Genomic DNA, 15,275 nt, shown 5'->3' on the forward strand with positions numbered 1-15,275 from the left:
ATCAGTTTTTAGGGCTTAAGGAAAGTGATGAGAGGATATTTTTGTGAACTGCTATTCTAACTGCTACATATTTTAAAAGCCTCCACTGCAATAAAAAAGTAATGATTTTTGGCAAAGTATGTTACAGATCCCCTATATTCTACACAGGAAATATTTGGTTGCATTTTCTGCACTTTAATTTTACTTTCATTGAAATGTTGGACTTCAGGAAAGAACAATCACATATTTTGAGTTTTGCCACTGATTTTTCTGTGCTTCATACCCCTTGTAAAGTATACATAATCATATGTTCTTGTCTCTGTAAATTATAAAATAGTTTTTTGTTAAAGCCTTTTTATGTCCATGTACATTGCCTCTGTAGCAAACCTTGGATCTTCAGGATTTGAAAGCTATCATAAATGCTCAGCAAAAATGAATGCTTAAATGTGCTTTTTAACTCAATGTGAAACAGAATTGCACTGGAAAGCCTGGAGTTACTTCACAGCAATCACTTCTATTCCGTTTAGGTTTTTGTATTGCTCTTGTGAGACACTGGTTTGCAACTCCTCAGAGTTATTTTCATTTTAACTAAAATGTAAATGAACAGTCACATCAGACCAAATGATTGCAGCATGAATTCCAGCCTGTGTAAAACCTATCATAGCCAGGAGAAGAGATGACCCATGGGGCTGTTCACAAAAGCTGGTCTAGTGAGACAGCTCTCTTTGTGGTTCTTCCTCTGATAATGCAGGCAAATAGGCTCTTGTTTTGAATTTTTGTTACCTAGAATAGTCTGTCTCTATCAGGATCTGGAAAAAGTATTCTCCCCAGGTAAATGTTAGCCTTAGAAAATAGTCCCCCTCTTCCTACTCCTTACCCTCAGTATCAAAGTTTTTCTGAAATGGTACTTTATTCTTGTTTTTGAAATGCTTGATTTTAATCACTATAAAATATTTGCTAAAGAGAAATCATTGCCCTTAAACAGATTTCTGCTTTTATCAAGGCAAACAAGCTGCTCTTTAAGGAATATCTGTTTAGTGAAATAAACACTGCTTGGGGTTCACAGAATAGTAAGAAGCTGTTCTTCTATTATCAAAGTTGTTTCTCTGCTCAGTATGAAAAACAATGACACTTGTTAAGAGCATCTATTATAAAGCACTAATGCATCAACTTTTGAAGAAAAAGGAGATTCACCTTCAGAAGTAGGCCTTATATTAGCAAGTACATTGTTAAGTACTGTAATCATACAAAAGTTGCAATGACACCTATCTATATATTTATATTTATATATTTTTAATGACCATGTCACAACCCTAAAAATTGTTCTGGTCTTTGAAGACAGCATCACTTTATAGCTATAGTTAAAAAAAAAAGTGCTCCTCTGGAATCGTGCATGTCTGCCTCTGTCCAGCTTTGTTCCATGCTCAATTTTGGTAAATCCTATTTCTCCTTTTTTCTTTCCTAATCTAGAAATTGCCAGCTATGAAAAGCTTGTTAATTTCTGTTTGTAAAATGTTCTGCTGTAACTTGGATTAAATGCAGTGCAGCTGGGAGTAGTCATGGCCAAACAATACATGGCATAAATTATCTCTGTATGGAGTGTCTGACTAGATAGCATAATCAACATCATACTGACAAAACAACACAGTTGCGCTGTTGCTGCTGACAGCTTCATTATTTCTATGATGTTCAGCTGGGTAATTTGTTTCTGAAGAACAGCAATATCTTCAGATATGTCTAATGGCCTTTATGTACTTCTATAAGCTTTCTGAAGATGGATGTGTTTGCACAAGTTTAGTTTTTTCCTAATATGGAGAACAATTGCAGGAACCATTAGCAAAGAGCATTCTGCTCTACATTGGTTTTGGGATAGGGCAGCATTTCTGTCAAGCAAAGTTGGTGAGCACTTCTTCATATGTATGCGGATCACTTAGGGTAACAACAGTTGCTCTTTGATTCCTTGTTTCAAACAGTCATGGCTTTAAGGATCTGATGAACTTGTACTAAGGTCTTTCTGTTTACTGTAACTTACACTCCAAATGACTAAGCAGTGTTTTGTGGCTCAAACACTCCAGGCCTGATTCTATTCCACTGCAGCCAGGGATGATTATTCTCAGGAATTTTCCAATTAAAAAGGCTAGGGGGAAAAAAGCTAATTTGCCAAAAACAAACTGTACAAAAAACATGCCATCTTTACGAATTCTGACCAAACAGTTCCGGTTTCCTGCTCGTTCATCTAAAACCATACTCTGAAATATAAGCAACGAGGATCCGCAGCTCCAAGGCACTGCTGCCTTACAGGCTGCCACAAAGCTGGAGAACTCCTGGCCTCCGTGTCCCTTCCTGTGGAAGTGGGAGCCTGCAAGCCCCAGGCACTGGCGTATCTGCCAGCTTCAGCCCTGCAGCAGAGTTGCGGTGTGTTGAAATCCAGGTTGTGCTGAGAGGACTGTAGATTAGGAACCATGGCTAAGGCAGGAAGCCTGGAGAAGCTGGAGCTGCCAAGCTCAGTTTCTTTTAGTCGCTTACATCACAGGTGTCTTAAATATTTCAAAACACTTGGGAAAATTATTTCACTGGGAAATTTTCTAAACTTAGTCCAAACACAATTATTATTTCTTCACTCATAATTTCAGAATTTCTTGAGTTTGATCATGTCTATGACTGATGAACTGGGAAATATTTGTCTTTTTATGAATATACTGAATACTTCTGTGTCTCTGTGGATAATAGGTTATTTGCTATGGATTTGGATCAAGAACATTGGCTAAAGGAACTAGTGAAACAGTAAGACTCAGATCAATGTCCTTGAGGAAACACAAGAAACCAGGGAATAGGACAGAGAATTAACAAATTGGCAAAAAGGTATGTGTGAAAGATGATAGGTAAACAAGGAGCCAGAGAGGCAGAAATTGCCAAAACCAGAGTTGGAATTTACTACAGTAGCTTTTATATATATTTTTTATTTTTACATACATATAAGTTTGCAAGAAAGAATAAGTGTGGGGACAAAGAAAGGTACACTTTTATAGGCTTGCTAGGGTTTTTTGGCTTCGGTTTTTTTACCTTTCCCACCCCAATACACCCAAAACCACCCCAATATCTTGTTTCAAGGAGCAGAGTCAGTTTAACCACCTTTCTAGTCATGTATTTCCAAAATGAGAGGGCATACAGATGCCAAACAGAATTGGCCTGACCATGCTACTTTGGGAGGGAGGCTGGAGATCTCATTTCCAGGTATCTGAGCTGCCTGGCTACATTGTCCGATCAGATCTGATGCTTGAGCAGTATGTGTTCTTTTAGGGGGATTATGAACAGCCTAAAATACAGCGTCGTCTCTAATGATGATGACAGCTTTGCCATTGACTGATTGAGAAGTAAAGTCAGGCTCCATGTGAAGTTTTCAAATTCCAAATGTTTGAGCGAGTCTCTTTGCTCCAAACTTCCCACCCCGTTTCCAGACTACTGCTCTACTGAGCATTTTTCACAAACTCGGTGTATGCTTAGCGCTGAAATACAAGGCGATATAGAACATAGGAACGTTAGCTTCTGTATGTGGAGGACGTGCTTGCTACTGAAATACCATCTGCAGTGACGGGTTGGACATTGTGTACTTGGGACAATCTAAAACCTCTGTGTGGCTGCGGCTCCATGGACCACATCAGGCTCTGGAAGAGCTGGGTGAACACTGCCACCTATTGATTGACGAAATGGAAATGAAGGTCTCCAGCTACCCTGGGATTTTACACAGAACAGCTTCCTCAGCTTCTCATCCTCCGCATGAGAACAGCCTCCCTCATCCCAGAAATGTTACTGTGTCCAGAAGAAACAAACAGAATTTGCTAAATGGAATTAATGGCCAATACAATGTGCTGCTTGGCTGCTAAAAATATCTGTGGTGTATAAAGCTGAGAACAATACAGGGTAAATATTTTGGTAAATGTGTCAGTTAATCAGCCAACTTGGGTGGCCTCTTTAAATGAAATGTACTGCTAAACATACATCTTCATAAAAATGTGCAGCTTTAGCAGTAGTAATAATAATAGCTGTGGAATCAGCTCATGATGTGTGCTGCAGGTAGGTAACTTTGAGAGTTGAGCAAACATGGAATGAAAATCTGTTGCAATAGGTTAAGTAGTGTAAGTAGAGCAAACAACATATTCTGTTCAACTAATAAGTATGAAATATAGGCAAGTGAAATAATAAATGGCTGACATCTTTGAGCAATATAATGGAATCATCAAAGGCTAAGAACACGCAGGTTTCTGTACAAGATCAGACTAACAGATCTGCTTGCATGTGTTTTATCATAAACCCAGGTTTTTGGTTTTTGTAGGTCTTTTAGTCTTCTCCATTTCCAGAACTAGATATAGCTGCCTCTCACACTTATTTACACACATTCATTCATCATTTTTAGTAATTAATTTCATGTTTTTATCACTTGGTAAAATTATTATTATGTCTTTTACCATAGTGTTTTTTTATGTCTTCTGGCTTTTGAACAGCTTAATAAGGAACTTAAATTCATATGACAGGAAGATTAGAAATATGTTTACTTGATATAAAAAACCTAATTATCTTTCATAGAACTAGCTTGGACAAGAAAACATCTTGTCTTTTGCTATTCTAGTAAATAACATTTGGGTAGCGATAGAGAAGTACTAAGCATTATGAAAATTGAAATGGCAACTGCAAAAGGTCTACTTTCCACCATGCTGAAGGGAGAAAGCAAAGGAGAGAAGGTGGAGTATCGACCCACAATGAGAAATTGCTAGAAAATGTGTAAGAATAGACTAGTTTCAGCAAACTCACTTTAGCATTTTCCCCTGAAAACAGCCCGAAACTGAGAACTCCATCACAAGTGAGTTCCATAGATGGGGTCTATATAGACCCAAAAAACTTAATCAGGGATTTTGACTCAGAAGAATCATCCCTAGTCAGCACAACACTGAAAATTGAGTTTTTATGCTTACATTTAGTTTTTAACTAATTTAGACATTTCAGATTTTCAGCATGATTTTTTCCAGATAGTATCCCAGTGTTAGAGAGGTATTTGGTGGTTTTCAAAAGATTTCCAATCTTCCTCCTGTTGGCAAGGGGCAGTGACCTCAGTCAGCTGTCCTGCAGCCTTCTGACTAATGATCCTTAGAAGTAGTAGAACAAAAAAGGGAATCCTATACACGTATAGCCTGTGATTTTCATGGTATAGGAGAAAGAATGTTGTGCATAGCATATTGTCATAGCACTTTGTAATTCTCTGCTGCAGCAAAACATGCCAGTAGTTGCATTTGATATTCTTGTTATGTCAAAAAATGGTTTGGTCCATATCCAGATTGATTTTAAAAGTATAGAATAAGTTCAAGTCCCATGACATACAAATGCCCTAGGCCCAGGACTAGATTTTATCTTCAGTTACTTTGGCAGAAGGATGCTATTTGGTATGAGGTCCAGTACCCTTAACTGAGTTTTGAAGGGTGGGAGAATCAGACTGGTCACCAGCTTTTGGGAGATTTACAACATTTTCCAAAAATCAAGCATCATATCTGAATAAAGGCAATGAAATTTTTTCAGCGGATTGTAACAGTAGCTCTGGTATCCCTTTAAAAATAATAAAAAACTTTTTCTGTAGATATTAATGATCATTGGCTATGACAGACCCAGGAATTAGTGTGTTTTAATTTTTTTCTATTGCCAAATGTTACACAGGAGTGTTCTGGTTACATGAATTTAACCCAGTGGACTGTCCAGGAAGGATAATGATTTTCTAGTGTTGTTTATCTTTGTTTATTGCTGGCACTATTTTTAGAATTCTAAGGCTGTGTATGGTTATTCCATATTCTGACTTTGTACCATCTTTGTGGGTTTCTGTGGGAACCAGCATTTGCGGGTTTTGCCCTATAGTAAAAAAAATTATATTCTGAAATATCACTGTCCTACTATTTTGGAAGCTCTTAATGCAGACATTACAGGATCTGTTCTAGCTGAAACATAGGCATCAATAAGATATGTTTTTCTTATTCATTTAATAATCTTTTTTTAAGCATAACCTGTTCAGGCTGGGAGCTTTCAAATGATCTTGCAGATGTCCCATAGCTATGGATATGGTTGCTGCTTTTGTTGCTATGATTGCAGACAGCTGTAGTGATAGCTTGCTTGAAGAAAGAAGAAACAATACATCACATGCAACATGCATTACTGGACTGAGTGTAGGACTGTGATTTTTTTTTTTCTTCCCCTTTTATTGGTTTAACATAAAACTAACTGCTTTAAGATGGCTGCATTAATGTCTTTTTGCTCATACTTCATGGCAAATTAATTACAATCGCAGTTTTGTTTACTCTGGCAGTAATTATTTTTTCTACTTGCACGCTGTGCTGCTGATCAGTTTTAAGGGATACAACAAGCTAAAAGCATACAGAAGTCATGGCATCTTTGACTACGGAGGCAAGAGCTTTATGTATTAGTCATTCCTATAGCTGCACAGGTAACTAGTATAGAGTTAAGGCACCGAATATTTTACCTGTGATACAACACTATTTGCTTTACATACTGTTTTGCTCTAAGATCTTATCAGTTATCTTGGACTTCAGTAATTGCTAGTAATAAGCTTTTTCATATCTGATCATTCATGCAGTATAAGGAAGAGGTTTACTCACTCTGCCCAGAGGCTGAACCGGCAGGGACAGCAAAGCCAATGTGATTCATTGAATGAAGACAGTGGACGATTACCAGCAACTTGTTCATATTTTGCCTTGGATAGCCTAAGCTGGTAAGTCAAATTTAACTCTTTAATGCATATATTCTTAATTATTAGTTTCAAGTATAAAATTGTTTCATAAACATATTTAAGAACACGTATAGTGTTGAGTGGTTTCTTGGCTGTTGTGTTTTCCTAAAATCTGAAGGTAATGCATTTATAGCTATGCTGTGTCCTACTAGTGCACCTGTCTATACAGTGCAGCATATATGTGCCACATATAACAGACAGTGTTCTATAATTTAGATTTTTTTTTTCTCTTTCTCTGCAATATGTTTTTAAAAGGACATGACTATTAGGTCAGTGTTTGCCAATTAAAAATAAAAAAAGCTTTTATAAGGGTAACTAATTTATATTCATTTATATTCAAATTTGACACCCTGCTGTTGGGGAATAAAACTGTTACTTCAGCGTTTAGAAGCACAAGTAGAAATCTGATCACAAAGATCAAGCTATGGTATGTGCAGCATGAAATGTGTGTTGGAAGACTTCGATCAGTGTTATGGTACATGCTATAGCAGGGTGATAGTCGCACAAACCAGGCTGGTTTGGTGGTTATTTCCACAGTAGTGCAGTAACTGTTTCCCCAGAGAACTGCCATAAGAATTTAATTTTGTGTTTTTTAACTCTTGGAAATGCAAACTACTGTTAATTTTGACTAGTTATAAGGGGAGCTGCTGTTGTTATTCTGTCTAGTTCTGCCTTTTACTGAGAAACCTTGTAACATGCTGCTTGTTATAGTTCTTGACTTGCTGTGAGAATGCTAGTTAGTCAGATCACACAGGGTTACCTTGAAGCATATTGAGAGCTCCTTATCGTTTCATTCTGACCTATGCTAGATATGTGCAGAGGCTTCCATAGGTGAAAATCTCAAAGGGATCGGTTCTGGACATCACCTGTTTCTAAACTGTTAGTCTTTGATATACTATAACAATTTTAGTTGTGACAATGATACATCCTCAAGCTAAGTGCATTTCAGTTGTGGGATTTGTTATTTCAATCAAGACAATGCACATTTCAGGGTTTCACCTGATCAGTGAGGTGAGAACATGGTTGTAAAAACCCCAAAATGAACGACTTAAAAGGAGCCTAAAACCACTCTTACAAAATAGTTTGTCTGTAAAAATAAAATGCCAACATCCAATAAAATACAATAAGTTTTCAATCACAGAATCATGTGAATTGAGCTGCCTGTTTTCCTTATTTCTTATTATACATTTTACCCATGATTTTGTCTGATCTCATTTCCATTGCTCTCCCGGGAGTCATTTCTACAGCCTAATAAGATCACACTTCCAGAAAGTTTTCCAGAATATGCAGCTTACCTTTACCTTTTCTTTCTCATACCTTGTATGTGACTAGAAAACATGCTAAGTACGATAATCTTCAGTAGCATTTGGATCTTACTGTTTCAGCACATTGGTAAAAAATGCTGTTCATTTGCATTATATTATTCTAGCTGTTGCTTTATTGTTCCACACTTACTCCATGCACTATTTCAGGATATTGATGGTTAGTACACAGGAAACATAAATGTTTCAAGTCATTTGTGATGCACTGATTCTGTGTGGATAGCAAAGATGCCATCTGTTTTGTTGAATAGCTGCAATTTTTACAGTGTTTACTTAGCAGGTAAGTCTATAGAGAAGTTCTTGACTTAAGAGAAACTTTCATGAGATTATAAAAGATTCTGTCTTCTTCTTACATTAATGTTAGTCTTGGGCGTCTGCTCCAGCTGTATGCTGGAAAAGCTTCCATGTGTATTATGGACACCCTATTGTTACTGTCCTCGGAAGTCATTGTTTAGACAGTTAGTAACACACCATTGTTTTCTTCTGAATGTATAAATCCTGTTTCATTGACCAGATCAAGGTGGGAAGGACTCCAGAAACCCCTAGGAACTAATAGCTGGAGTCAAACTATGTTTAGATACAGTCCATATGAACAGTAACCCACGCCATGGGGAACAGGCCTGAGCAGACTTGGTATTAAACTGCTGCTAGGCTTTTCTGGATTGGAGATGTAGGCTAAATTTGCTTTGGTCCTGAGACTACACCAGCACCTTAGAGTGCTGTTAGAGTGCTGTAACATATTTAGAGAACCTAGTTTCTTTTTACAGTGTATATATTGAAATAGAGAGAACTGACCTGCAAACTGTCTGAGTTTTGAATGTGTTTTGGGAGATGTGTGACTAGAACAACTCTACCAAACACTCAGATTTCCTGGAAAACTGTTCAGAAACTGAGAGGTGCTTCTCCTGTACTTGCTCAGGTTAATATCTCCTCATAAAAGAAAATGTTGCTGTCAAGCTGTTCTGTAAAAAGTTGGGATTCTGAAAATAACTTCTCAAGAAAAGCTTGAACTTGACTTTCAAGACATTCTGTGAAAGACATCTGGGCAACTGAGTTTAAGGAGATGGATATAAATATACTTCCTGCATTAGTGAAGGCTGGAGAAGAGATTGGGTTTTTTTAGGAGTCAGGCTGGCAAAATTCCTTTTGTAGTAATTATTTTAATCCTCGAGAGTATTGTCACAATACTAATTCTATGAACTAGAAGCACTACAGCTTCTGTAAGCATGACTTTAAGTATAAATAAATGCCTCTTCACATCAACACCAAAAATCTCCAGCCAAGATCAGCTCTTCTTCAATGGCTGTCCTCTCCACAGATAACTTAAGGGACCTGAAGTCAACAGCAGGTAGTTTGGTCTAGCGAGATGGAAGGAGGACTTTATCAGCCTAGGGAGAACTGATAAAGGCATAATCCATGTTAGCTTTAATAACAGCTCTTCTTGTTCGGTTGTAATAATACCACAATAGGTATGAGAAGTCCTACTAAGTAGAGATGCCTATTTTTTTTTAATGTAACCTTACTAAATGTCTACACAGCTTCTCAGTAAGTTTCCATATTGGTATACGGGCTTAGTGAAGCTTGGAATCTCTCCATAACGTAATTTTGTGCCACTCAGAGGTGCTGAGCCTGTTGCTTTTCATATTAAAAAAATATAATCCCAAAGTAAACACAGTGGAGTATGCTGAGCTACCTTTCAATTAAATGTTGGATGGGTCTACTCTTCTTTTTGTCCTCACCTTGATGATGTTTAGGTTTGTGTGATAAATGCAAATTGTTCTCTCCCTACTGTGTGGTATTTGGTATTCAATGACTGTACTTTTGGAATCAAATTATTTGGGGAAATTAAAACTTCCTTCACAAACATGCCTATGACATTTATTGGCCTATTTTTATCCACAATTTGGGACTGATTCTTGACCCATACTTCTTTGCAAGGAAGAAATTCTTTACAATGGAGGTAAAAGGAGAAATTTATGTGTGATAATCTGTAGCTGTATATACTAATAAAAACGGTGGAAGTGTTACTCTAAGTAACTGCGAATTAAATTATTATTATTACTATATTTGGTAAATTGCTGAGTTTCTTTAAAATACTAAAAACATGGAACAGTGGAAGATGGGTAATAGGCTTTGGGGGTAATCGGCTATTTCTTAAGCTTATTTTTAATAAGTGTCTGAAAATAAACTGAACTGTTAAAGCTATGCTAAACACAGACAGATGTGAATGAAATCTTTTGACCACCTTAAAGAATTTTACTTCACATTCATACTCCCGAACGGCTTCACGGATGCATCTGTAAAACAAAAGGCTGTCTTCTAAGTTTGTCCAATATTAAAACTCAACACTTACCAGCAACTTCTGTACAGTAAAGCCTAACCCACACTGATTCCAGCACAAGGTTCCAAATAATTCTCGTAAGTCTGGAACATTTGTGAGTTGGCATTGCTGATCATACTTTTAGTGTTATGCTCTAGTCTGACATTAACAAGCAATTTCTCCTGACAGAGACTTTGATTAAACATATTTTGCTATGTTCCTTGGTTTCCACTCAGCCTTTCTATCTAGTCTGTGCAAGCTTGCTGTTCAGGGTGGAGAATAAAATGCTTCATCTGAGGAGACAGTGGTTTCAGTTAGTCCTTGTAGGCACTGCTGAAATGCATGTAGTAATTAAAAGGCAGGATGAATTTCTTGTGTGAGTCTCACTTTACCTTTATTCCATAAGCTCAGAGAAATGCAGTACAAAATCATTGTAGTATTGTTGCTCCCTGCATCCTAGAGAGCTCATTTCTTATCATACCCACTTTTGCACATTAGTTTCAGTGATGCAGCTCACAATTCCCTTCTTCTGATTGCACACACTGTTGTTCTAATTTAACGGTCTTCTCATCACATATGACAATTATGTTGACTCTGTCTCTCTTCAGAAACTTGGTCTCTCTTCAGTACCCAATGAGCTTGGAGAATATGTGAGATTACTTATAATCAGATACTTTTGCGCTCAGGATGTCTGCTTCACCACAATTTACAAATGAGAAAGGAAGCTGTAGACAGCTTAGAGACCTGGGTGGTGTCTTTAAACTTAGGGACCAATTCATGCCAATGAGCAGCCTCAACAGCAGGGTGAGTGTTTAGTAAAGAATGGGTTTTTTATGATTGTAAATAGTTATTAGAGTCTGGTCCTGCAGTCTGATTTGCTTAGATGCAGGCTGAGACCACGAGAACAGAAAGCTACAGGATTTGTATCATAGCACAAAGAATTTAAAGCTTATTTCCAGGAACAGATAGTCTGAAAGGGTAGCCAGATCTACTACTATAACTGTGAGGTCTTCTAGAGAGACATTCTGTCTTATAAATGTACACACACTCTTGGCAGGGGAAAAAGGAAATGTGAAGAAATTGTACATTTTCGTCACCTCTTCACTTAAAGACCCCTGGGTATAGTTTCCTGTGCCTGCAGTTGGGTCAAATCTGATTCTTAGTTTCCCTTCAGAAAGGCAAAAGTATTCCCACATAAAGTATTTCCAGAGAGTTAAATACTAATTCACATTTTCCTAATATGGAAAAATTACTGTAATCATAGAGCATAGAAAGTATTGTTTAATTATGAGATAATATGGAAATCCTATTAGGCTAGGCAGTCTTAGAGAGAGGAGGCAGTCCCTCTTGGAAGAGTTTGTAGTCCAAAGGGACAAGGCAACCACAGAGCAGGATAAAGTTATATAATATATAGACAAAACCAGTGCCTGTCCACTAACTGGGAACAAACTACTCAGTGTGAAACTGTAAACAGCAACAGTTAGAAACACAGATTATTTTAACTGTAAAACACAGAGTGTAATGACTTTGTTTGCAATAACCTGGACACTAGTTGGCCATAGGTAGTTTAAACTAAAAATGCACATATGCCTCATTACGCCTACCACAGAGCCTAAACAGGTTTTCTGTGTTTCAGATGTTATTTGCTAAAACATAATGCCTTAGGAGTCTTGGTCACAGAGCAGGTTCCCTCCCTGCCAAATGCTCCTCAAAACTCTAACAAAAAAACCATTCTCTGTAGTAATGGACCTTCATTTGGATGATAACATGTCAGCATTTGATGCAAACTAAATGTAAGTTCATGTGTTATTTCTGTAGTAGCTTGTGATGGGTTCAGAGATTAAAAAGTATTTTGAATCCAGCCATACTTCCTGAGTGAGAAATACTGCTTTGAGTCTCTAGAGAAAGAGAATCCACGTACACAACTGAAAACACCACATGCTTTTGGAGCACACAGTTTGCTAGCAGATAGTAATGTGGGAAATAAAGCACGTCTTGCCACAGTTGTGCTTGTGTCAAACTTAAGTCACTTGACCAGTTAAAAAATTCAGTCCTGCATTGTGTTCTGTAATCTGTTAGGTTTTTTCCTCTCAATTGCTTCAGTTTTGTTTTAAGAAACCATTGTACTGTCAAAACGTAGATTATGTACATGTTATCCAAATTGTATAGTAACATTTACATTAGGGTGTCATTTTTTTTGACAACTGCATTACCAAACTCACTCTGTCAAAAGGCCATTTCCCTCATTAAATGAAACCCCTTTAGCAAATATTTCTGAAGTGGTCTGTTTTATTTTTCCATCCTTAATTCTCCCTCCCCATAGATATCTCTGGGAATAATTCCATAAAAAGCAATTTGTCCTTGAAAAAGCCCAAAAATGTGCTTCTGAGTGTTCAAAAACTGTGTGTGTGAAAGTAATTTTTGCCACAGAAGTCTTGCAATGTGTGTTTCAATGATACAGTTCTGATCAATGATGTTAGTGTAGCAAAACCTTGTTAAACAGCTGTTGTTTTTCTTCTAGAAACCACTAGCTGAAAATGACACAGCAAATGCATAACTTAAGTCTCCTCCAGACTAAAAAGAACAGCATGCCATCCTCTCCAAATGCTGCAAAGCGGTTATATCGGAACCTGTCAGAGAAGCTTAAGGGGAGTCATACATCCTTTGATGAAGCATATTTCAGAGCTCGATCTGACCGGCTCAGTCTCCGTAAGACCTCAATGGTAATTACTTGATATTTATCAAATTGCCACTTTACTGTCTATTAATCTCCTTAATCAGTTTGCTTTTAATCTGTACAATTTTCATCATCTCACTTTGTCTGTTCCCTGACCAGTGCTGTACGTTCTTCCCAGACTTACCATTTATGATCCTGTGTCAAAATAAATTCGGACCTTCCTGAAGGCTAAAGAAAAGCTACCTTACTCAAGTGATGATGCTTTATTTTAGGAGTAAGGTCATAACTTGGCATTAATGTGAAAAAATGTAGATTAAATATATACACCCAAGTGTTTCTCTTACAAGAAATGAAGTAGTAGTATTTTGAGAAAACTGAAGATTACTTTAATAGAAGTTCCCATTTTTCCAAACAGCGCAAGTGGAACTTACATGCTGTGACAGATAAATGCAAGGTTGGTCACAGACTGTGATGGTCACTAGATAAGACCATGGAAAAAGATCACACAGGAAACAGTCTGGCCTGGGTACCCTACCCTAGTTGCAGAACACAGCCGAGCACTCTGGTGCCAGTACAGGAAAGCATATAAGCACCTGCTGGACTTAACACTCACAAGTGCTCCTATTTATGCCAGTGCTGGTGAAGTTACACAACCTCCAGCACATACATTCTGGAGAATGGACTGTGTCCCTGAAGTAATAGCACAGTGTAAGATCAGTGCACAGCAGAATCTTTCATATTTCCTGGAGGAAGATGAACCCGCTGTTGATATTGCCAAAACAAACTAAATTCCCCTTTTCCGTAAGTAGGAAGAATAGACACATCCTTCATTCTCTCCTCTGAATTATTTTGATGGAAAGAGTTCCTCTCCACTTCTGAAGAGCAATGACTTATGACAGTGTCTGTGAATGTGCCAGGAGACACCTCTTGGAACCATTACTCTGCTGCACTAAAGCAGATGCTTAGTGCAGTGCAGGACTAAACTCTGAATATGGTTGGGCCAGATAATAAAAATATTACATTTACCAGAAGAAAAAGCACACTCTAGATTCTTTTAACACTCCCAAATTTTTATTACGTATGAGACAAATTATACGAATCAATGCAAGAATTGAAAATAATTTTAAAATCAATTCAATGATCCTATCCCCTAGGATCACTCCTTTCTTTAAGTCAGAGGACCCATGCGTGCCCCATGGAAGAGCTAAGCTGAAATGTAGCTCTAGTGTACTGGAAAGTCAAGAGACTCTCGTCTCTCTCCTGTGAAGAAAGACTATGACCTGAAGGAAGCAGGGGATCATGGCTCCTTCCTCTCAGCTCTGCCAGAGCCAATAGATTTTGTTTTACAGGAGAAGCCTGAAACTCAAACAGGGCTTGACAGCTGGAGAACAGCCTTTGCATAGTAGCCAACAGCTGTGCTTTTGAGGCAGTGGGCTTCCAGATACTTTCAGTTTGTAGGGATCATTTGAATTTGTGCCTGTAAGTATGAGCTGTGGGAGAAGATTCTTTAGATGAGTTTTTTACCCACTAGCTTTTCTTGCTTTTTTCTTGCCTTTTTCTTTTCAATTGCAAGCTTGCGTGTGACTAAGCGAGTGAAAGAGAAGAGGATAAAGTAGTGCTGGGGACCACGCCAGAGCAGACTGACATGTAGACTGAATGAATGCCAGTCTCTTAGCATATCTTCTGACCGGTGTTTTTCTAAATATATACTACAAATTACATGTTCCTTCAAATATGGGGTCTTCTATCATACTTAACTAATGAGAAGAGAAAGGGCAAATGAGCATAGCCCAAAGATTGAGGAACAGTGTACTGCTGCTGAGGCTAAAGTCCTCTGCTATCCACAGAGCTAATTACTGACATTCTCACTTCTCTCCCTTTTCAGTCCAGATCTGTCAGGCGGTGGGAGTGCCTATTCAATCAGTAATCGTAACTAGGAGACTTGATGTTACGCTATGATGGGGACGGTGGCTTAATGGGATATAGACTTGTGTTAGCTTTGTTTTCCCCAACCCACTACACTGCCATGGGAGCGATGTAGCTTTTGTCACTGCTGACCTACACTGAGCATAAGTACCTCTAGGTATTACCAGTCTGGGCTCTGAGCTGGTGTCCATAACAGTCAGTGAATAGACTCCCACTGAGCTCAAAAGGCTTTGGGCCTTATTCTATCCATTCCACCTGTTGTTTTCA

At 38.0% G+C, this 15,275-nt stretch overlaps 1 protein-coding gene across 2 annotated transcripts in view; it reads left to right on the forward strand.

Annotated features, from left to right (window-relative positions):
- Window positions 1-6,641: 6,641 nt before the first annotated feature.
- ANKFN1 (ankyrin repeat and fibronectin type III domain containing 1) overlaps window positions 6,642-15,275 on the forward strand; it is a 69,554-nt gene continuing 60,920 nt past the window's right edge. Inside the window, exons 1-2 of one of the 2 annotated variants that reach the window (XM_059828312.1) lie at window positions 6,642-6,745; window positions 12,927-13,128. In XM_059828312.1, the coding sequence (XP_059684295.1) occupies window positions 12,943-13,128 (186 nt within the window). In that variant the 5' untranslated portion in view covers window positions 6,642-6,745; window positions 12,927-12,942. Of the gene's footprint in view, window positions 6,746-12,926; window positions 13,129-15,275 lie in introns of those variants that run through there. The other variant, XM_059828311.1, reaches the window with a different exon arrangement.

Source organism: Gavia stellata, chromosome 22, assembly GCF_030936135.1.
Source record: "Gavia stellata isolate bGavSte3 chromosome 22, bGavSte3.hap2, whole genome shotgun sequence".
NCBI lineage: Eukaryota > Metazoa > Chordata > Aves > Gaviiformes > Gaviidae > Gavia > Gavia stellata.